Source organism: Astatotilapia calliptera, chromosome 12, assembly GCF_900246225.1.
Source record: "Astatotilapia calliptera chromosome 12, fAstCal1.2, whole genome shotgun sequence".
Classification (NCBI taxonomy): domain Eukaryota; kingdom Metazoa; phylum Chordata; class Actinopteri; order Cichliformes; family Cichlidae; genus Astatotilapia; species Astatotilapia calliptera.
In genome coordinates, this window is record NC_039313.1 from 35964536 (window position 1) to 35987357 (window position 22822).

Sequence of the window (22822 nt, forward strand, 5' to 3'; positions counted from 1 at the left end):
GCTGTGAGCCAGGACGGAGGGGGTGAGTAGCTCAAATGTGCTGTTAGCATGTTAGCAGAGCGATGTTACTGTGAACCGAGGAGCTATTTTCTTGATGTGAGCTTCTATTCAGGGTTTTTTCTTCCAGTTCAGAGCAGAAATTTTTTGTTACAATACTGGATGTTGTGTTTTTCTCCACAATTTTAATTATAAGCTAGATACATTGCTGCTAACAGCAACAGGGATGAGTCAGTTGGGCTTGTGAATCATGATTCATGAGTCAGTAAAGTGATTCTCGAGTATTGAACAATTCATTCATGATTCGCGCATCACTACTGTGAATGCTTTGACTAATCCATCTTTTTGTTGGTTGGGGAACAATTCTTTGAAACAAAGTTTGTCTGACCTGGTGTTTGGCTGAAGTGAAAATGCAAAAGCACTGAAAACTGTACCAACCAGGTACAGGTTGGTACAGTTTTGATACAAAACAGGTCAGGCAGGTCTCTCTTTACAGAACTAAACATGCATAACAGACGCCGTGTGAGCTTTTAGGATTGAGAAACATTTAGTGATCTCATATGGGCGATACATTTGTGGCGACAAACAAATTGTGCTTGCTGTAACTCTGGCCTAGTGAGTTACAATGAGTAAATGAAAGAAGAACAGTTTCTTCCAGGTGTTTTTATTTCTTGCTTTCTTCTTTCCAAGATATTTAATTCTTGTAGACTTTAAACCCTGTAATATGTCTGGGGTGGCTGTAGCTCAGGTGGTAGAGCAAGTCACCTACTCAACCGAAATGTTGGTGTTTTGATTCCAGGCTGCTTCAGTCTTCTTGCCAAACATCCTTGGGTAAAATGTCTTGATGCTCAGGCTCAGTCATCCAGGTAAGTAAATCCCAAAAAGTTGATTGTGTTCATCTGGATGTTTTCAGTGGGAGAAACGTTTCGTCACTCAGTGACTTCTTCAGTCTCAGCTGACTGCAGGTTTCCTCGACCTTATAAACTGTACATTTGCATAATAACCAACCAAACTAGCACCATTGAATTAACAATGGAACCATTACTGATCAAAGCCCATTGACTCAAAACACCACATCTCAGTAGCTTTTACTCCCCAAAACTCACCAATTTCTTTGTTTCAGTGTATTGATTGTTGCAAAACATTTTTTGATGACTTCTTCGCGTTTTTTACAAAGAGGACTTTAACCATTAGGGGGAAAAACATTATCAGAGCACAGATATGGTGGGATTTAACATCTTGATGTCTGAGTCCATGTTTCTCAACTGAAAAACAAGCTAGTGTTACCTGACACATTTTTTTCCAAACCACACCCAGTCCACATATTTCACAGGCAGAACTGGAGTTTTATTTACTTTCACTTTAGCCATCTTGGTGTGAGGACACAACTGACTTCAGCAGGTAAGTAATACCTAGATACCTAAATGCTTCACCGAAAGAAAACAAGGGAAACTACTGACGTAAATACAATTTTCAATGTGAGGGAATAAGTGGTGATTTTTGTTTTGTTTGATCTCAGCTGACACTTCAGATTACTTCTAGCAATTTATATAAGCATTTTTGTGAAATTCTTATATGATTACATACTTTTATAGAGAACATGTCATTCCACCTCCAGAACCAGATGCTTCATGACATTCAGTCACTACTGGTTACAACAATAGTTTCTGTGTATGCCATTCTCCGCTCCTGCTGTATCCTGCGCACCTTAAATAAAGCTCACTTGCATCATAAGCAGTGCTTCCATTTTGGGTCCTCGATCATAACTCCACACGTCTGCCGCCGCAGCCGTGACATTTGTATATATTTTTTCTTAAATAGTTTGAATTTTGAATACGTTTTGTAAAATATGTTCAGCAATTGGTAAATATGCAATGGAAATGTGTTTCAAACATAGAAAACAGCTGTAAACACTTTGATCTTTGTAGCACTCACAGTTTGTATTAAAACTTTACATTTGGAGAAATATCGCCATGTGAAACACTTTTATCTTATTTTATTAATCCAGGCACAGCTCTACTTTAAATCATACCTTTTGAACTGTCAAGTTGATCTTGGTGTAAGGAGACATTGGAGACATCAGCAGGTGAGTGAACTAGAATGAAAGTAAATTCTTCCAAATTAGATATAAATGAAGCTTGTCGATAATGTATTTAGAAAGTAAATCACTGATCTCACCCAAAACTGTCAAATTAAGTATTATATCAAAATTTTAGATGAAATAATAGTACAAAGTAATACTAAGGGGCAATGCGTAGGTGATATTTTTTAAACACCAAATCACAGTTATCAGCCATATGAACATTTTCAAGCAACTTAAAGAAGTCCAGACGCTTTTCTTTCCAAGCTCCTTAGACTACGATGACCTGGATGACTGAGAACCTCTTAACTCTGAACTTTTAATATTATGTTAATATTAATGATGATTATGCATAAATTACATGCTTCTGCTTCTTCCATACCTATCACTTAATTTAAATACTAATAATTAAAAATGGCATCATAGTTAAGGTTAAAGATTCTTTTTGGTTAGAAGGATTCATTTTCTATAGTCGCCTTGCTTTTGGAGTGTGTATTTGTCAGTGTTGTGTTTATAGCATCAAACACTTTCCCCTCTACAGGTCAACCAGTCTATGGTGTTTTCAGCAGAGTGACATCATGGCCTTTTCAGAATCTGGTGAGTCCAGTCATCTTCACTGAGATAACACACTGCACTGACACTTTGCAAATATTTCACAAGCACTTAGACAAAAAGAGTTTAAATATCAACATCTTTACGGGCTTGTGCACAAGTAATCACACAAGCTGGGTACAGCTTCAGCGTCAACGAAATGTCTGGGGCCTTGTGACTGAGGGAATTATCTAGAACAGTGGTTCTTAACCTGAGTTCGATCGAACCCTAGGGGTTTGGTGAGTCGTCTCAGGGGTTCGGCAGAGGCTCCGCCGTGACATGCACGGCTCATTTTGTGCACCAGTAAAACAAAATCTATGTCTTGAATTTGAAAAAAAAAAATCATATTTTATTTTTCACTAAAGAGGGGTTCAGTGAATGCGCATAGGAAACTGGTGGGGTTCGGTACCTCCAACAAGGTTAAGAACCACTGATCTAGAACCTCCAGACTAGGACGCACTAACCCACCCCAACAACACGCAAGGTTAGCAAGGTTGGGCATACTGCGATGGGAAAAACTCCTGAAACAAGTTCTGATTTTATATAAACCCATTGAACTGGTCTCAGAGCCATCTTTATTCCACGCAGTACAACATTAAAACCACATGCAGTCTGCTGAGAAAGGCAAAACACTAGAAAGAATTAATCTGAGCACCTCTAGCATCTCTCAATATGCGCACTGGTTTCAGGTCAGTTTTTCTATTACTTAGTGAGACCAAACCATCAAAGATGAACGGCACCTTACCGCCACAGCCAAGCAACTCAGGATTGGATGCTACTTTCACAAAGGCAATACCTTTAGTTTGCTGAGAATTGAATGCTTCAGGTCCAAACAGTTCACAATGACATGTCCCGGTTTATAACAACACGAAATTCATGACTCTTTTGAACCTAAAGTTTTAGCCATGCCTGCCTGCTGCACGGCACTGAGCCATGACTTCTCATTAACTGTGAAAAAGGACTTATGGGTGAGCACATACTCATCAGCGAGAACAGCTGCAGTTGCTAAAGTGTTTACTTTCTGCTCATTCAAGTGTAAAACTAAACTCTCTGGAAGGCCCTTTTTAAAGTCTTCCAGTGACATCAATTCACGCAGTGATTAATAATCATTGGCTTTTAACGCAGAGTACTACTTGTGTCAAAAAGGATCCCTTTTTCCCTGGTAAACTCCCCATATGTTTGGGAGGGAAGTTTCCTGTTGCCGAAATTTCTGCCTGTATGCTTCAGGGACCAATTCATAGGCCTGAAAAACAGCCGATTTTACACTGGAATAATTCAAACTGTCCTGTAAAGGAAGTGTGGCCACCACCTTCTGGGTTTTGCCAGTCAGTTTACACTGCAATAAAAGGGGCCATATATCACTCGGCCACTGCAAAGTCGGGGTAGAACCTGGAAGAACAGCAGAGACAGATGAGGCTTGTGGCTGAGACTCCAGCTTACGCAGCCTCACTGCTTTATCTGCTTCTGTCTCCAAGCAATGGATCTCAAGCTCTAGCTGAGCTCACCTGACCTGGGCCTTCTCCTCAGCCTCCAAATGGAGCCGTACCAGTCGCACCTTTAACCGGGCCCCAATCCATGCTTCTGAACTTCCAGAGGAGAGGTGATCATAGCCAGGGAGCGTGCGCGGTGTCTTCGCCCGCTCATCTCCCACACCATCCATACTAGAACCATCTTTATGGTCGCTCTCAAACAAGGAAGTTCGTCTTAGCTCACCAGAGCCTTCAGGCAGGTAAGAGGCTTGGATCAAACCAGCCTCCACCAACTTGTCTGCTACTAGTTATTTCAGCTTACTCTTACAAAGTGTTTTAAGGACACGAAGCTTAAGGTGACCTGCAATCCGCAGCAATTCACACTTGTGGCAGCTATCAAGGAGCTCAACAGATGGAGCAGCTAAGAACCAATCCAAACAAAATGCAGCCAACATGGTGCTCAACCAGGGAGGAGGGCAGAGGGGAAATAAAGGTAGCAAAACACAGGTTCTCACTTTTTCACAAATGGAATTCTCTCCTGATGGGGGAAAAGGAGCCCCGGACGAGCCCCTGCTTATGTTGTGACACCCTCTGCTAGGGAACTTGGAGGAGTAACATACATAACCCCTCACACAGGAAACTAAATGAAGAAAATATTTTATTGCAGAGGCACCGTAGGGGTCTGGTGCAGTGTGTCGGGCAGCAGCCAGGAACAAGGCCCTAGCGGACTAATCCCCTGCTACCAAGACAAGAAATTGGGACATGGAATGTTCCTCTCTGGTGAGAAGTTAGTTAGTGTGTGAGGTTGAAAAGGCACTGAATAGATATAACTGGCCTCAACACACAGCTTGGGCTCTGGAACCAGTCTCCTGGAGAATGGATGGACTCTGTCTCCAGCTGGAGATGCCCTTGGTGGGAGGTAGCAGGCCGAGGTGGGTATTCTATCCCCTCAGGTTGCTGCCTATATGTTGGGTTTTTTTCCCGTGGACTAGAGGGTTTGTTCCCCGCGCCTTCGGGTCGGGGAATGGGTCCTGACTGTCATCTGCACATATGCGCTGAATGATGAGTACCCAGCCTTCTTGGAGTCCTTGGGTAAGGTGCTCCACCTGTTGTCCTACTGGGAGACTTCAATAGTCATGTGGGCAACGACAATGAGACCTGGAGGGGCGTGATTGGGTAGAGCAGCCTCCCGGATCAAAAGCCGAGTGGTGTTTTTTTTGTTTGTTTTTTCTTTCTTTCTTTTTTTAAAAACCTTTATTTAAATGGTAAATGGCCTGTATTTGTATAGTGCTTTACTTAGCCCCTATGCACCCCAAAGTGCTTTACACTACATTCAGTCATCCACACATTTAACCAGGAAGATCCATTGAGATTAAAAACCTCTTATTCAAGGACGACCTGGCCAAGACAGGCAGCAGGAAGAGTCTCACAGTTACAAAAGTTACTCAATTAAACACAGCCAGCAGCAACAACACACATGCAAAAATAAATAAAAATTAAAAAAATAAAAATATAATTAAACAAAAATTCCAAATTCTGTTAAAATGACAATCAGTCTAATGGAAACAGTTTCATGGATTCTTAGTTTACATTTAAAAGCACTTAATGAAAAGAATTCAGTCATTTTCCAGTCGTTCTGCAGGTTGTTCCAAGCACAGGGTTCTAAATTCAGTTCGGGCAAATGGAACAGAAAGCAACAAATAACCTTGTGGATGAAGAGGATAGCGACCAGCATGCTTCATTGCAAGCTGGGAACATATATAAGAAGGCAGCAATCCCAGTATTGCCATATAAATAAAACTGCATAAGTGAGAGTTCCTCCGACTTGCCAAAGCAGACCATCCTACCTGAGAATAGAACTCACAGTGGTGAGTCTGAAATGTACGGTTAGTGATGAACATCAGATCAACCATTTGAAGAAATTGAGCAGCAGAAGCATTCATATATAGAATATCCCCATAATCCAGCACAGGTAAAAACGTTGCAGCAACAAGCCGCTTCTTTGTATTAAAAGAAAAACCCAGATATTTCTACGTGTGAACAAACTCTATTATATTACCCTGAAGAGTGGTTACTGATGGAATTGTTTGGGTCCATTTCCTTGATTTAGAAAACAACACTAGCTTTGTTTTGCCTGAATTGAGAACAGTTGTTGAACAACAGTTGAGTTGCTCGTTTGGCTCTCGGCGAAGGCGGTCACACTTTTCTCCTCTCCTCTCCCTTATCTTCCCTGCTTAGCTTCTTATGTCCTTGTCTTGTCTCGTGTTTTTATTTCTCCCTGGAACACTCTCTCACAGTCTGTTTCTAAAACCTAAAAGAGAATTATGGATTTGATCAACTGGTCTCTGAATGCAATTGACACACTCTTCTCAACGAGAAGCCCCGGGTCAGGAGAGTCCGAGTGCCCTGGAAGGACTTTCCCTGCCGGACACACGATGGACGGGTGGCATAACTGGAGGGTTGTGTGCCTGGCGGGACTGTCGATCGAGGACGTTAAAGATATCTATCTATTTGGAACCATGATAACAGGGTTCTTGCTGATCGGAGCTGGCTTGGCCCTGGCTTATCGAAGAATTAAGACAGCGGAACCAGCTGTGCAAACCCCCCCAAGGCTGCCCGCTGGGATTGAAATGTTGGGACAAGGTGCAACTTCTCAGAATGGGCTCCCTGAGTGCAGCATGGTTAAGATCTTGGAGAAGCTTACGGCTGCCATGAACACTCAGAATAAGACCTCTGAGCGAAAGTTGGACCACATCGTGGAGCAGCTCACTGCAGTCGTGAGTTCTCAGAATCTGCTCTCTGAGCACAAGAATGACAAGACCACGGAGAGCAAGTTTGATAACATCATGGAGAAGCTCGCGGCTCTCCAACGGGAGATTGAGAGACCAATGTCGGTGTCGGAGTGTTAAAGTACAACTTTGAAATTCTCATGAGTTGTTTGTATAAAAGAAAAAAATACCATCTAATTGCGGCTATCCCTTCGGCGCCAGCTGTGGGCTCAAGGCTGGAGCCGTACAACAACACCCTGATAACGACTGTGTTTAGACTGTTCTTCCCATTCCATGCAAGGCCACCTGGGTTGGCTGGTAGTCTGTTTACTTAGCCTGATAGTGCGAAGGACACTGTCTCAGCTGAACTATGGACACACACACACACATACACTTACACTGATAAGCACTCACTCTCCCCCCTCCCCTTCCAACGCCTTCGATGCTTGACTCCTCTTGGGGAACACGAGGCGGGTCGGGGAACACGAGGCAGGTCTGGGCCCGCGCTGGAGAGACGGCGCAGTGGCAGGATGGCTGCTGTGTTGCCTGGGATTACTCCTCACCCCCTACCCAACCCTGTTGCTGGTCACGTGCTCCATATTTTTGTGCTGTGGACATTTATGTGCTTTTCTGTGCGGAGGAGTTTTTTTGTTTCCTGTTCTCATGCTGTCCTCCTATAGCACAGCATGAGCAGAGGTCTCTTTTTTTTCCTCTTGTACTTTCCCATTGTAGTGTACATTTCAGTGTTTTTCTGTAATGCAACCGTTCTCTGACTTGTATCCCCATGTGATGTCTGTGTTGTGTGTGTATGGTCGGGGGGCGGGTTCATTCCACTGCAGGGCACCCTGCCACTGCATGTTGCGAATAAAAGCTTTAGTTTAAGCTAAAGTAATGAGTACTGGACAGGAGAAAATGTTTTCTGCAAGAAGTCAATGGCTTGGACAAGAGTTGAACCACAGCTGTAAATAACTCCGTTTATTTCTCGGACTTATGGGCAAATCCCATTTTGTCCATAACGAGTACCATGTTCGAACATAGGGGTTTCCATAAGTGCACATGGCACCAGGATGCCCTAGGTCACAGGTCGATGATGGATTTTGTAAATGTATCACTGGACCTGTAGCCATATGTTCTGGACACTCTGGTAAAGAGTTGGGCTGAGATATCAGCTGATCACCACCTGGTGGTGAGTCGAATCACACGGACAGACCAAGCACACCTAAAAGTACAGTGAAGGTGCGCTGCGAATGCCTGGCAGAGGCTCCAGTCCACGAGATCTTCAACTCACAGCTGTGGCATGTGGAACGTTGAGGCAATAAGTCAGACTCCTGGTGGGAAATGGCCTCCAGTTTGCCTGTAACAGGCCGTGGCCTAGTGTGAGCAGTGGGGATGAGAATCAACATTTTCAAATTTCCACCATGTTCCTCAGTCGGAAAAGTTTGAAGAGCCCACTCTGGGTCATGGATGAGATCCTGTCCCAAGTGGAGGATTTTAGGTATTTTTAGGTGTTGTTCACAAGTGACGGGAGAAGGAAGCAGGATATTGAGAGACGGATTGGTGCTGCAGCTGAAGTGATACAGATGCTGTACCAGTCCATCGTGTTGTAGAGACAGCTGAGTGTAAAAGGAAACTACCCACACCTAACTGTAACTGGGGACTGCATTTAGTAAATACGGTCCATAGTTTCACACACACACACACACTGCGACAACATGGTGAGAGATGGATGGATCAGTCGACAGTGAGATAATATTCAAATTTGATGGCAGTTGTTAGGTGTCACTTGAGTCTGTAACATTAAGTTTTCTGTCTGTGCTGATCCACCTGTAACCAACTAAAAGATATAGTCAGAAATATTTTAAAGAACATTTTTCTGGTCTATTTAGTTATTGAAAACTACATAATGAAATGTGGTAAATAGGAGTGAGATGGACATGTGTGTTCTCATTATGAAATTTTTTTTTTCAGCACATGAACTCAGAATAATGCTGTTTGGAAAAAATGATGACAAGAAATCAGCCCTGGAAAACCTCATCACTGGAAAGAAAAGATCCATTGTGTCTAAAGTCCTTGGAGGAAGGCAATGTCACGCTGCCTCTGGAGAGTGGAACAGGAAACCGTTAACAGTAGTCAAAACTCCCGACATCTTCAGTCTGTCTGTTGATAAATTGTTAGAAGTGATGAAGAGCTGTGTGAGTCTCTGTCCTCCTGGACCAAATGTTCTGCTGCTGTTAGTGAGATCTGATTTCTCTGAAGAGGACAGAAAAAATCTGAACTTGGTCCTCAGTGTGTTTGGTCAAGATGCATTTAAGCACTCCATGGTCATCCTGACACATAATGAGAGAAAGAGTTCCTCAGTGGAAAGACTCATCAAACACTGTGATCACAGGCAGGAATATATCAGTTTTGACAAAAAAGACATTCCCATATCTTACTCAAAGTTTATGGAAAAAATGAATCAAATAGTGAGTAAAAACTGGGGAAAATATCTCATGTTAAAAGAAGAGGCTAAACCCACGAGAGTGAAGTCCAGTCTGAACCTGGTTCTGTGTGGGAGGAGAGGAGCAGTGAAGACGTCAGCAGCCAAGGCCATTTTAGGTCAGACTGAGCTTCATTCAGTCTCCAACTCATCAGAGTGTGTTAAACATCAGGGAGAGGTGTGTGGACGTTGGGTTTCCCTGGTGGAGCTGCCTGCCTTGTATGGAAAACCTCAGGAGGCAGTGATGGAGGAATCATTCAAGTGTATCTCCCTCTGTCAGGCAATCCATGCCTTCATCCTGGTCCTACCTGTGGCTCCCCTCACTGATGAAGACAAGGGAGAGTTAGAGGCCATCCAGGAAACATTCAGCTCTCGGGTCAATGACTTCACCATGATTCTGTTCACCGTGGACTCAGATCCTACAGATCCAGCTGTTCTTAACTTTTTCAAGGAAAACCAGGACATCCAGAAGCTCCTTCAGACTTTTAGACAAAGACATGTGGTTCTCAATATCAAGGCTAAACAGCAGAGGGATAGTTTGGAGACCATGCTTCAGACTGTGGATAAAATGAGCCTGTCTGAAAAGAGCATGGGCAAACCACACTGTTATACAGCTATAACCTTGCTACATGCACAAATGGAGAAAGTCTTACAACAAGAGAAAATCATTAAGAGGCAACAAGATGAAGCTAAGAAATTGAAGATGAACATGATCACAGGTAAGAACAAATATTTTTCTTAGTCTGATGTCCTACAGTCTTGATATAACAACCTACAACAATGAATATAAAACTTTATGTTTATGTTTTAGGTGGTGAAGGTGGAGAACAGGACTCAGACTGTCTCAGGATTGTGCTGATTGGGAAGACCGGCTGTGGAAAGAGCTCTACAGGAAACACCATTTTAGGAAGAGATGAGTTTACAGCTGCATCAAGTCAAATATCAGTTACACAACGATGTCAGAAAGTACACAGTGAGGTGGACGGTCGTCCTGTTGTTGTGGTCGACACTCCTGGTCTGTTTGACACAAGTTTGTCCAATGAAGAAATTCAAGAGGAGATGGTGAAATGTGTCAGTCTTCTGGCTCCAGGACCGCATGTCTTCTTGTTGGTGATACAGGTCGGCAGGTTCACAGCAGAGGAGAAGGAGACACTGAAGCTCATCAAGAAATTCTTTAGGAAGGATTCAGAAAAGTTCATCATTGTTCTTTTAACCAGAGGTGATGAACTGGAGCGTCAGGGAGAGTCTGTTGATGATTACATCAAGAACAAATGTCATGATTCCTTTAAGAAGCTGATCTCTGACTGTGGAGGAAGATACCATGTGTTCAATAACTCTGAGAAACAAAACCGCACACAAGTCAGTGAGCTGATAACAAAGATTGACACCATGGTGAAGGACAATGGAGGAAGCTTCTACACCAATCAGATGCTGCAAGAGGCTGAAGTAGCGATACAGATGAAAATGGAGAGCATTCTAAAGAAGAAGGAAGAAGAGATTCAGAGAAAATACAACCAAGAAATGGAAACCATTAAGGAAACAATGGAAAAAGAGAGAAAACAAATGGAACAGGAGAGACAAGAAAAAGCCAAAGAACTCCAGGAAATGGAGGAGAAAATTAGGTTCGAACAAGAGAGGAGAAGAAAAGAAGAACAAATTAGAAATGAAGAAGAAATCAATAAGAAAAAGGAAGTAGAAAGATATCGAGAGAATTTTAACAAACAGATTGAAATTGTGGATAAACAAATTCAGTCAGAAAAAGAGGAAAAGACAAATGTCGACAGAAAGCTGGAAGAAAGCCGAGAACAGCTGAGAAAACAACAAGAAGAGTGGGAGAAAGAACAGAAAGAATGGTGGGAGAAACAACGACAAGAAGAAGAGACGAGACGAGAGGAAGAGCAAAAAATCAAAGAGCTTGAAGAAAAGTACAAACAAGAAAAGCAAATATATGAAAACAAACTTAAGGAGGATCACCTCAGAAGAGAACAGGAGGAAAAAGAGAAAAAAGAGCTGGAGGAGAAACATAAGAAAACCCTGGAGGAGATGAAGAAAAAACATGAAGAAGAAGCCAGAAAGCAAGCTGAAAATGCCAATGAATCCCAAAAGAAACTTGTGGAGGAATTAGCTTATCAGAAGAAAGAATATCAGAAGGAAATGAATGAGTTACTGAAACATGTCATCAAAAGGAATTCTAGTTATTACAGGATCAAGAGATTACTGGAAAAACAGGAAAATGAAATGAAGAAAGTGAAGGATGAGGATAAAAAAGAGGAACTCCAGGAAACACATGAAAAAGAATTAGTGACGCTTATGCAAGAAATCTTATCAGAAAAGATCAATGACGCATCAGCCTGCAGCGTTATGTGATAAGAAACGAACAGTTTCAGATGCTTCATTTTATGTCAGTAAAAACAAACAAAAATGAATCAGTACTTCTTTAAAGTTCTGTATACTTCCCCATATTTTGCAGCACATAGAAAACACTTCTGCCTGGAGATTTATTATTTTCTAAAGCTAAATACATGTATTCATTTCCAATGAATACACAAAAAACAATCTAACAATATAAGGGTATGTTACAGAACTCCATTTGTTAGCTTACAAAAACACTAAAGACAAGTTATTATACAAGCACTTCTTCACATAATTATGTAATTTATTTCTGTCACCAATTACAATGAACAATCACAGCAGAATTTATTAGTTCAACACAAATCTCTGACGTCAGATGCAGCCAGGCCACAAAATGATCCGAAAAGGGGAAAAATGAATTATAATAGTAAAAACAGTCAATAAAAAAATTACAGTGGATCGACATGTTATTTGATTATTACAGTAAACAATATGGCAGAAAGCTGTAATACAGTTTTGTGTGATCATAATATTCTTCGACTGCTAGTTAATAGAGACTTAATAATGAGACATGTAACTATAGTTGTGTCTAAATATGAAAAGACAGTGGTATAATACAGCTGTTATCACAACACAGTATATGTGTATCAAGTAAGACTGTACTCAGACTGGCTAATATTATCCATCCATCCATCCATTCGCTACCGCTTCTCCTTTTCAGGGTCGCGGGGGGTGCTGGAGCCTATCCCAGCTGTCATAGGGCGAAAGGCGGGGTACACCCTGGACAGGTCGCCAGTCTGTCGCAGGGCCAACACACAGGGACAGACAACCATTCACACTCACATTCACTCGCACATTCACACCTAGTGGCAATTTGGATTATCCAATTAACCTATCCCCACAAACTGCTGTTTTGTGGCTAATATTATATACTGTATTATTAAAGCCGAACGTGTGGATTCCCTGAGTTTTATGTCCCTGAGTTGTTAAGTAACAATATGTTCATTTATAACCATTACTATTTTCATAAATATATGTTTGATTAGTAAAGAAGGCAATTTATCATAAATGTATGAATAAACAGGCGACAGGAAAACGTCTTTAGTTTTGGTCATTAGAGACAGTTTGGTTTTCTTTCAGTAAAAAAAAAAAAGATTTTTATGACTTGAATGAAATTGAATGTTTACATATAAGTCATTCTATTTTCTCTGTGACCATTAAATTACAAATATTACAGCATTAACTTAATTTTTTATATATATTAATATCGATTAAATCAATAGCATATTGTAATAAAATGCCTTTAATGTTTTGATTTTTTTCTTTGATTATTGATTCTCCATTATGTTTTTGTTTCATAATTAATGACATAACTGAGACTGATTTTAATGATATGTCGTTTGCTTGTTTCATATGGATTATTTGATTTTACTACAGTTCTTGTCTGTGGTTCAGTGTGGACTGTTGTTAAATGGTGAAGTCCAAAACCTTTTTACAGTAACTTCATGTCTTTCTTGATGTTTCATCAAAGTAAACATTGAATTAATATCTCCACTTACACTGATGTATGTTTTCCATTTTAACTCCCAGATTAGTGATGATTGGTTTAACAAACTGTGTCAAAGAACCAAGATCCATAGTCGTGGTCTCAGAAAAGCCACCAAAAACCGTCACTTCTGTTTTCTGTTCATTAAAATGCAAAAAGCCCAAAGCCATCCAGGCCTTTAATTTATCAAGACACCTGAGCAGGGAGTCTACTGTTTATCATTTATCTTTTTAATGAATCCTCGAGTCATCGGCATAATAATGGAAGACAATTCCATGTTTCCCGTGTGGTGGCAGATTTCTTTATCCTGTGTATTGTTCACATATTTTAATCATATCACATTAGTAACAGTAATATCACTTTCTCACTTAGTTGTATGCATGTGAACTACAAATGGGCCTTATGCTCTACCACACACACTTGCCACAGTGAGGCCATTGTAAGTTCATGGGAGACGTTAAACAGAGACTCCTGTTTTAGATGATGGACAAGCAGAAAACAAGGTCATAATTCTCTCTGTGAGGGAGGAGGTTTTAAGGATGGGGGCTATGGGATAGTATGTATGCGCATTACTGAATATGTATAGTAAATATGTATATCTAAGTGTGTGTGTGTATATATACATATATATAAAATTAAATTAAATTAAATCTACAGAGGTCGGCAGTTGGAAATGTGCAAAACGAGTGGCATTTATATACAGTGTGGAGTGCATAATGTTGAAGTTCTGGTAAGTGAAGCTGAGATGTCTATGAAGTGTTCAGCAGTCTGATGGCCTGATGGAAGAAGCTGTCTCTCAGTCTGCTGGTTTGGGACCCGATGCTGCAGAACCTCCTTCCCGATGGAAGTAGTCTGAACAGTTTATGGCTGGGGTGACTGGAGTCCTTGATGATCCTCCCCGCTTTCCTCAGGCACCGCTTCCTGTAGATGTCCTGGAGGGAGGGAAGCTCACCTCCAGTTATCCTTTCCCCACACCGCGCTACTCTCTGGAGAGCTTTGCGGTTGTTAGTGCTGCTGTTGCCGTACCAGGTGGTGATGCATCCAGTGAGGATGCTCTCAATCAGTGTTGGTCAAGTTACTTGAAAAAAGTAATCAGTAACTAATTACTGATTACTTCCCCAAAAAAGTAATCCCGTTACTTTACTGATTACTTATTTTCAAAAGTAATTAATTACTTAGTTACTTAGTTACTTTTTAAAAACACGATTTACAACCTGAAGAGGTGATAAAGCGATAGATCTTTCAGCCCAATTCTACTTTTTCTACATAATCCATCATACAAAATGTAATCAAATGGAAAAGTCTCTTTTTTTAACTTGTTTTATCATTTTTAATCTTTTAACTTTATGCATCAAGCAAAAATTTAATTATATGCAACATTCTCTGAGTTGAATAAATGAGTTTAACATTTAAACCTATTTTCTGCACATTCCAGCACATAAAATAAAATAATTTTTTGTGTTTACACTCACTCTTTCAAATAGATGCAAGTAAAACACAGCAGAACATAAATAAAGTCAAAGACTCAGCGGTCCTGTTGCTCTATTTTCACCTGTAAAGCAGGACTGCAGTAGGCGGAGGTTTACCCTGGTGCAGGTGTGCAGCGGTCAGTGGAAGGATACGGCAGTGTCTCTGTGAGTTTCGTTGCGCTCTTGGTGCTTCCTTGGAAGTTTAGGGGGTTTTTTTCGCTGTAAAAAGAAGTTTTCTTCCCACGCACAGCGGACACTAATGTTTTTGTCACTTTTTATGGAATCAAACTCAAAGTAAGGTCAGTACTTCCACGCTTTAAACGCTGCACGCTCATACTCTCTCTGCACTGGATATATGATCCATTGTTGATCTGCACACAGCTGTTGTCACTAACGGCGCACTCGCTTACGTCACTGTGTGAGACATTCTCGCAAAAAATCACGGTTTTAGTAACGCAGTAACGCAGCGTTCCTACGGGAAAGTAACGGTAATCTAATTACCGATTTTGCAATAGTAATCCCTTACTTTACGCGTTACTCGAAAAAAGTAATCAGATTACAGTAACGCGTTACAAGTAACGCGTTACTGCCCATCTCTGCTCTCAATGGCACAGCAATAGAAGGTCCTGAGGATGCGGGGGCTCATGCCGAATCTTTTTAGTCTCCTGAGAAAGAAGAGGCGCTGCTGCGCCTTCTTCACTGTTTTGTGTCATGGTCCTGGGTCGAGCGACCCAGTGTTTGAGTTTATGTATCTTTTGTATTGATTTGTGCCTTAGCTTAGTTCACCTAGTTAATTTCTAGATTGCTGTTTAGTCTTGTTGTCTCCCCCTGTACTAAGTCTCCCTGGTTCATGCGTCATGTCTGCGTGGTTATGTTTAGTTCATGTCATGTCTAATCTCCATGTTTCCTGTTTTACTTTGAAAGTCTGTATTCAATGTCAGTGTATTTAGTTTCACCTCTCCTGTCCTGTCGTTAGGTTCATGTGTGTCAGCTGTGCTCCCATGTGTGGCCACTTCCCCTGATCATCCCTCTTGTGTATTTAGTCTCTGTGTTTCATGTAGCCTGTGTCGCGTCGTCTGTGTTCCCACCCTCCATGTCCTCCCGGTCAGTCTGTACATCATCGTCATGGTTTTCTGAGTCTCCTTAGTTTATCAGTATCCGTTTCCCAGTTTAGTTTAGGTTCAGTTTAGTCACGGTGTTTCTGCTTTGTGTTGAGACCTGTCATCAGCCACAATAAAGGCTCGCTTTTTACTCCGGTCTACTCTCTTGTGTTCGCACCTGGGTCCACCACACACACCCCCGCACGGTCTGTCCCCTCAGATCGTGACAGTACGACGCGACCATGCCGGACCCAGCGACACAAGAGCAGGAGATCATTTGGACAGTGGAGTCGCTATGCGGCAAGTGGCTGCAGTGTTCCAGAGAGGAGGAACGGGAAGAGTTAGTCCGCCAAGTAGGGGTATGCGTGTCCGTGTTCCCCTGGTTATGCATCCCCTCATCATTGACTTTCTCGTCTCCACTCTCCAAAAACAAACATAAATATGATTTTTAATGCTGTTATATCAAAGGTATTTTTTTTAAGATTTCCCTTCAGTATCCTGTAAACGTTCCTTTTAAATTTTCCCAGAATTTCCTCTTTATTTATACAAATAAATCTAACTGAGACACTAGGACTCATTTTCAAAAGTGACCTGTTTAAAATATTCATACAAAAGTATATCATGTTAAAACACACTATAATGATTACAATTCATATAATCAATTAACTGGAAAAATACAAAAAAAAATAAAATACAATAACAAGCATTAGGAACAGGAACAGCCACTGATGCTTTCTGCATTGTCCTTAGAATAAGTTTAAAACCCTTCAGTTTAGTTAAGCTGCACAGCTTCAGGTCCTGCTGTCATTTGTTCCAAGAATAAGAAGCATTGTAAGAAAATGTCTTTTTCCCAATACAAATATAAATATAATATCAAATATTTAAAAAAGGACATGAGTCATGAAGTCAGCTACAGACCGTAAATGTCTGTAGCTGTAGATTTATTGTGCTGCAGTGAACATCAGTTACTGCAGAGCTGAAGTTTTACAACATCCAACATTTTAGTGAAACCGGACGTTTATGAGTGCTGGAGTCTGAGGAGACATTTCAGAGCTGGAGGTTTTTTTGGAGATGATGCTGAAGAACAAACTGCCATTTGAACCAGTTTATGTTTAAAGATCTTTCAGACAGTTCAGAGCTCGCTGCTTTATCTCTGTGAAATGTTGGGTTGTTTTTATGAATTATTACAATAAATCAATGATCAAAGTCTTTGTGTTCAACTAAAACTAATCAACAGCTTTGATTACACTCTGGTTTGTTCCTGAATGGCTTCAGGGCCCTGTGGTGAGGTGGGGGGGGGGGGTTCACTTGAACAATGGAGACCTGGACCTGTAGGTCCTGTTCTGTCTCATCCAATCAGCATGCAGCTCTCATGATATAAATCAGCCTAAAGGGCAGAGTCCCACAGTTCACACTGAGAACATCACCCAGACCACGATGGATGGAAGCAGGACCACAGAGCACAGATCCAGCATCCAGACTCCATCCAGTCCCAACAACAAGACTCCGACCTCCAGGACACCTCCTGTCCTCTCCTCATGTACGGTCAGCCAGACACGCTTCTACTTCGCTCCGATGGACTTCAGGCTTCAGATTTAATCAATACCAGTTATTGATTACATCATTAACTGGCTGTTTAACAAGTTTCATGCAGAAGAATAAATTTGAGCCATTCAGTAAAACAAAGATGCAATCATCTTTGTTTTACTGAATGGCTCAAATCAACCTTGTTGGATTCATATTCAAAGCGATCAGTCAGATCATCTTTACTTTGGTACAGTTTTCTTCTGGATGTGCTGCATATGGAATGATCTTTAGTCCCATGGGGGGAAAAACATAATTAGAGCAAATAATTTCATTTCACCGGTGTAAATCCAACAATCACGTGGGCAGAACTCAGCAGCTATGCACACAAAGAAACCACTGCGCCTGCAAGAGTTTCTCTTTTGCTCATGCGCTTTATCCGTGCGCTTAAACTAAGAAACACACATCAGTCCTAAGAATCAGATCAAACTGTTTCTTTGTCTACTGAGTAAACCTCAATTTATAATTATATATATTATATTATTGTGTCCAGCCTGTTTAATCATCAAGCACCAATTCTGTTTACATTATACATGCTTCCCTTAGGCAGCATCATTAGAAGACATAGCATACATTTACACTGCTATGCAGATGACACCCAGCTCTATCTGTCCATGAAGCCAGATAACACACACCAATGAGTTAAACTGCAGGAATGTCTTAAAGACATAAAGACCTGGATGGCCGCTAACTTTCTGCTTCTTAATTCAGATCAAACTGAGGTTATTGTACTCGGCCCTGAAAATCTTAGAAATATGGTATCTAACCAGATTCTTACTCTGGATGGCATTACCTTGGCCTCCAGTAACGCTGTGAGGAACCTTGGAGTCATTTTTGCTCATTTTGCTTTGGCTCTTGACAGAGGCAGTCACATCTCTCTCCCTCTCCTCCCTTAGCTTTCCTGCTTGGCTTCTCATGTCCTTTTCTAGACTCGTCTAACTCTAACCTTCAGAGAGTCTCTCAGTTTTGTTCTCGAAGCCTAAAGAATTGCATGTCACGTCCTTTTTACATGGTGGAAGACGTAAAGAGGGAAGGATGTAAAGGGTGCAGGTAACTGTATGTGCAACACGCAACATGTACGTGTAACTTACTAAGATTGATTGATTGATTTTTGACCAGGATATGTCCTTCATTGTGCATATTAAACAAATATTTTCTTCCATTTGTACAACATCTCTAAACTACTAGTACCATATCACCCTATTAGAGCACTTCGCTCTCACACTGCAGGCTTACTTGTTGTTCCTAGACCTTTCAAACTACAGACCGATCTCTAACCTCTCATTATTATCCAAGATCCTGGAGAGACTAGTTCTCTCCCAGCTCCAGGCGTACTTGGACACGAACAATATTGCTGAGAAATTTCAATCTGCTTTTAAGCCACTGCATAGCACTGAAACAGCGTTGGTTAGAGTTCTTAATGATATTCTTGTAATTACTGATACTGGACGCTCTATGGTCCTAGTTTTACTGGACCTCTCTTCGGCTTTTGATATGGTGGACCATAACATCTTATTATTAAGACTTGAACACACTGTGGGTATTAGAGGCACTGCCCTCCACTGGTTTAAATCATACCTCGCTGACAGGTCCTTTTCGGTTAACTTGGGCACCTTCTCCTCTTCCTCTGCACCAGTCTGTTGTGGTGTGCCTCAAGGATCATTTTTAGGCCCTATTCTTTTCTCATTGCACCTAGAGGGAGCAAATACAATCTTTGAAAAATACAATATCGCCTTCCACTGTTACGCCGACGACAGATCTATTTTGAACTTACTGATGACCTTACTGTGTCCCTGCACTACTTTCCAGAATGCATGCGTGAGGTCAAAGAATGGTTCCTGAGTAATTCCCTCGACTGAGACTGTGGTGTTCAACAGTAAAATCCCTCGTGCCCAACTCTGTGCTGCCCTGGGTCCCTTTGCTAGCTTTTCTTGTGACTATGTCAGTAACTTGGGTGCACTGCTGGATAGCTCGTTCAAAGTCGATAAGCAAGTGTCTGCTGTAGTGAGATCTAGCTTCCACCAACTGCGCCTTATCTCTAAGGCTAGGCATTATGTTCCGCATGAGGACCTGGAGAAGCTTATTCACGCTTTTGTGACCTCCAGGTTGGATTATTGTAACTCCTTGTACTACAGTCTTCCCTCTTCTCTTCTTCTTAGACTGCAAACAGTCCAAAATGCAGCAGCCCGCCTCTTGACTGGTGCCAGGAAATTTTGCCCTATTACTCCTGTCCTAGCTAGCCTGCATTGGCTGCCCATAAAGTACCGTATTCAATTTAAAATATTACTCCTTACATTCAAAACTATTAATAAATTAGCGCTGAGTTATCTTAGTGAACTTCTCAAACCACATACTCCTGCTAGAACACTCAGATCTGCCACTCAACTACTTCTTACGCAACCCAGATCTCGGCTGAAGTCTCGGGGTGACCGTGCGTTTGCTCTGGCTGCCCCGGGACTGTGGAATAACCTTCCTCTCGACCTCCGCGCATCTGATTCTATTGCACTGTTTAAAACACGACTAAAAACCCACTTATTCAATCTTGCCCTTCCCTCTAGTTAACATTTCTTTTATGATTTTATATCATGCACTTTTATGCTCATTTAATTCCTTGTTTGTTCTGTATCTGTTACTTTCCTATGTATCAGTGACAGTTATCTGCTTGCATACCTAGTACTTGCTTTGGTCCTATTTCTGTTATCTTCCTTTTATTCTCTATGTTACTTGGCATACCCTTGGTTTTAAGTGTGCTTTATAAATAAAGTTCGTTATTATTATTATTATTATTCTCATTATTATTTAAAAGTAGAATGGGAGGCAGAGCCTTCAGTTTTCAGGCCCCTCTTCTGTGGAACCAGCTTCCAGTTTGGATTCAGGAGACAGACACTATCTCTACTTTCAAGATTAGGCTTCAAACTTTCCTTTTTGCTAAAGCATATAGTTAGGGCTGGACCAGGTGACCCTGAATCCTCAATAGGCATATGCTGCTGGGGGATTCCCATGATGCATTGGGTGTTTCTCCTTCACTCAACTTTTTTGTTTGTTTTTACCTCTCTGCATTTATTTGTTAGTTATAATTAACTTCTGTTCCTCCCCTCACCTGAACCCGTCGCAGCAGATGATTTTAGTGATATTTGTAATAATCTGATAAACAATTTTTCTGTGTTTTAATGAATTATCGCTCATCAACAGCTCCTGTTAGAACCAGTGAGGAACAAAAGTTGCTCCATGCAGGAAAGCTGTGTGCAGCAGATCACACATTTTCTAAATGTTCACCATTGGTCAGGCATTGCTATCAGCGTAAGAAGGAGACAGAAGAAAATACAAAGTTTATAAATTCTTCTTTTACTCGAGCAAACCAAGTAGAAACAGAGAGCATGTTTCTCTCATAGTTAGGAGCTTGAAAGAAGTGACTGAACGGGTGGAGAGTCTCAGGTATTTAAACCCTAGTGGGGGTCGTCCCTTAAGAGGTGGTTCTTAACCCACTATTAACCATGTGTGCCGTCACATGAGTCAGGCGTAGGTCATTACCTGTTTCCTGCCTTCTCTGTATAACTGTAGAGCCTACAAAATTAAGCACTTTGAGGCACCTGTTGTTGTGATTTTCTGAAAATGAATAAAGTTGAGTTGAATCCAATTCAATTAAGTACACGTGTGTACTACATGTACATGTGATGTTTTATATACTGTACCAGCCATGATAGAAAGAAATAAGATGTTGGTACATATTTAACATAATTGGACTTGATGTGTAAAGCGCTATCGGTGTTATGTAACGGCTGTGTGCAGGCAGGAAAAGGACCCAAGGTGCAGACTCCGGAGGCAAAACTTGAACTCAAAACAGCTTTAATGCTGAACTCAAACAGGGTAACAAAACTGAGACTACAAAAGAACCTTACACAGAACACACACAGCAAGATAAGGGTAGATCACAACCATGACAAACTGAAACACAGGGCTTAAATACATAGAGGGAGCAATCAGGGAATGGACAACAGGAGGGAAACACAGCTGGGACAAATCAGAACTGACGAGACCAGGAAGCGTAATCTGAACACACTGAGATAAGACAGAGACCTTCAAAGTAAAACAGGAAACACATAACACAGACTCACATGCAGACTCACATGCAGGCACTACAGAGGGAACAGAGACGTGGGACCAGGGCAGACACAGACACTGACTGGACACGGGGATATAGCGGACAGGGGAGACAGCAACTAAGGATAACACAGAGACAAACCATAAGACATAACTCTAACAAAAACCCAAAGACTAGAAATTATAAATAATATAATAAACTCAAAAACCCTGGGTCAACGACCCAGGCATCCTAACATTCGGGTCCTTAGGGACTAGTAAGGTGCTATACAAATACAGGCCATAATTATCCCTAAAGTTTCCATTTCTTTGTATTTTCTCTCTCTCTCGTCTAACTTTTGCCAGTCTCTCTCCATGAATTTGCTTTTATTCGTTCATTTTTATATTTGTGAGTTCCTGTATTGACTGTTGTTATTTTCTGACTGCCAATTTGAAAACTTTGGTGAAAGAAATATGTAGAAATGCAGGAGGAGGAATCAGCAGTGATCTGATCACAATAGTTATTGAATGCATCCACAACACTGTAGTTAGATTTCCAGGGAGATTCAGTTCAATTTTATTTATACAGCACCAACTCACAACAACAGGTGCTGTATATTGTAAGGTAGACGCTACAATAATATGGTGGCATGTCAGGTTACATCGTAGTGTTCAGACGAGTTATTATTATAGGATTATTTATAATGTTTCACTACAACACTATAGTGTTTATAGTGGAAGGTACAGGTTTGCTGCTGAAGCATAAATACACAGTTAGCCTTCAATCCGATGGATGTCATCACATGAGGCCAAAAGCTGAAGTATTAATAAAATTACATTTTTGACTGGTTTGGCCTATTTGTTTGTTTTCAGGATTCTTCACTCAGTTTTGCACAGGTCTGGATGAAAATGTCATCCATGAGGTTTGGCTCAACTTTGAACTTGGAAGGATTATTTAGCAATGTGGGATTTCACATTCTGACTTATATCAGAATCTAGTCAAGAACAGCTCTAGTTCTTAGTTACTTTGAAATTATTTTAAGGTTTGAGAAGACTGAGCAATAAACAATAATTTAGACGTATATTTACTTCACAGTGCTCAGTGGAACTCTGAAAATGATCACTGTGGACATCCTCAGTCCTCTGATGAAGGGGAATGCTCTTCCATGACCAAAGCAGCATCTGAACTCATTATTATTAAATGTATCCAGTCAAAGCTCAAGTGACTAATTCAGAACATGATCTGTAAACTCAAACATAACATTATCAACATGAAGCGTGTATGAAATAACCAACAAGAGACTCAC

At 41.1% G+C, this 22822-nt stretch overlaps 1 protein-coding gene across 5 annotated transcripts; it reads left to right on the forward strand.

Moving 5' to 3' along the window:
• LOC113034390 (GTPase IMAP family member 8-like) lies at positions 1-12462 on the forward strand. Of its 5 annotated transcripts, none has more exons than XM_026188907.1 (6): positions 1-22; positions 797-863; positions 2006-2083; positions 2619-2674; positions 8874-10103; positions 10196-12462. In XM_026188907.1, exons 4-6 carry the CDS (start codon positions 2656-2658, stop codon positions 11749-11751), a joined length of 2805 nt encoding a protein of 934 aa, XP_026044692.1. In that variant the 5' UTR covers positions 1-22; positions 797-863; positions 2006-2083; positions 2619-2655; the 3' UTR covers positions 11752-12462. The 5 variants fall into 5 exon arrangements, with proteins under 5 accessions (XP_026044692.1, XP_026044693.1, XP_026044694.1 ...); XM_026188908.1 differs by lacking the exon at positions 1-22 and adding an exon at positions 70-96; XM_026188909.1 differs by lacking the exons at positions 1-22; positions 797-863 and adding an exon at positions 973-1475 and having other exon boundaries at positions 1616-2083.
• Positions 12463-22822: the final 10360 nt, after the last annotated feature.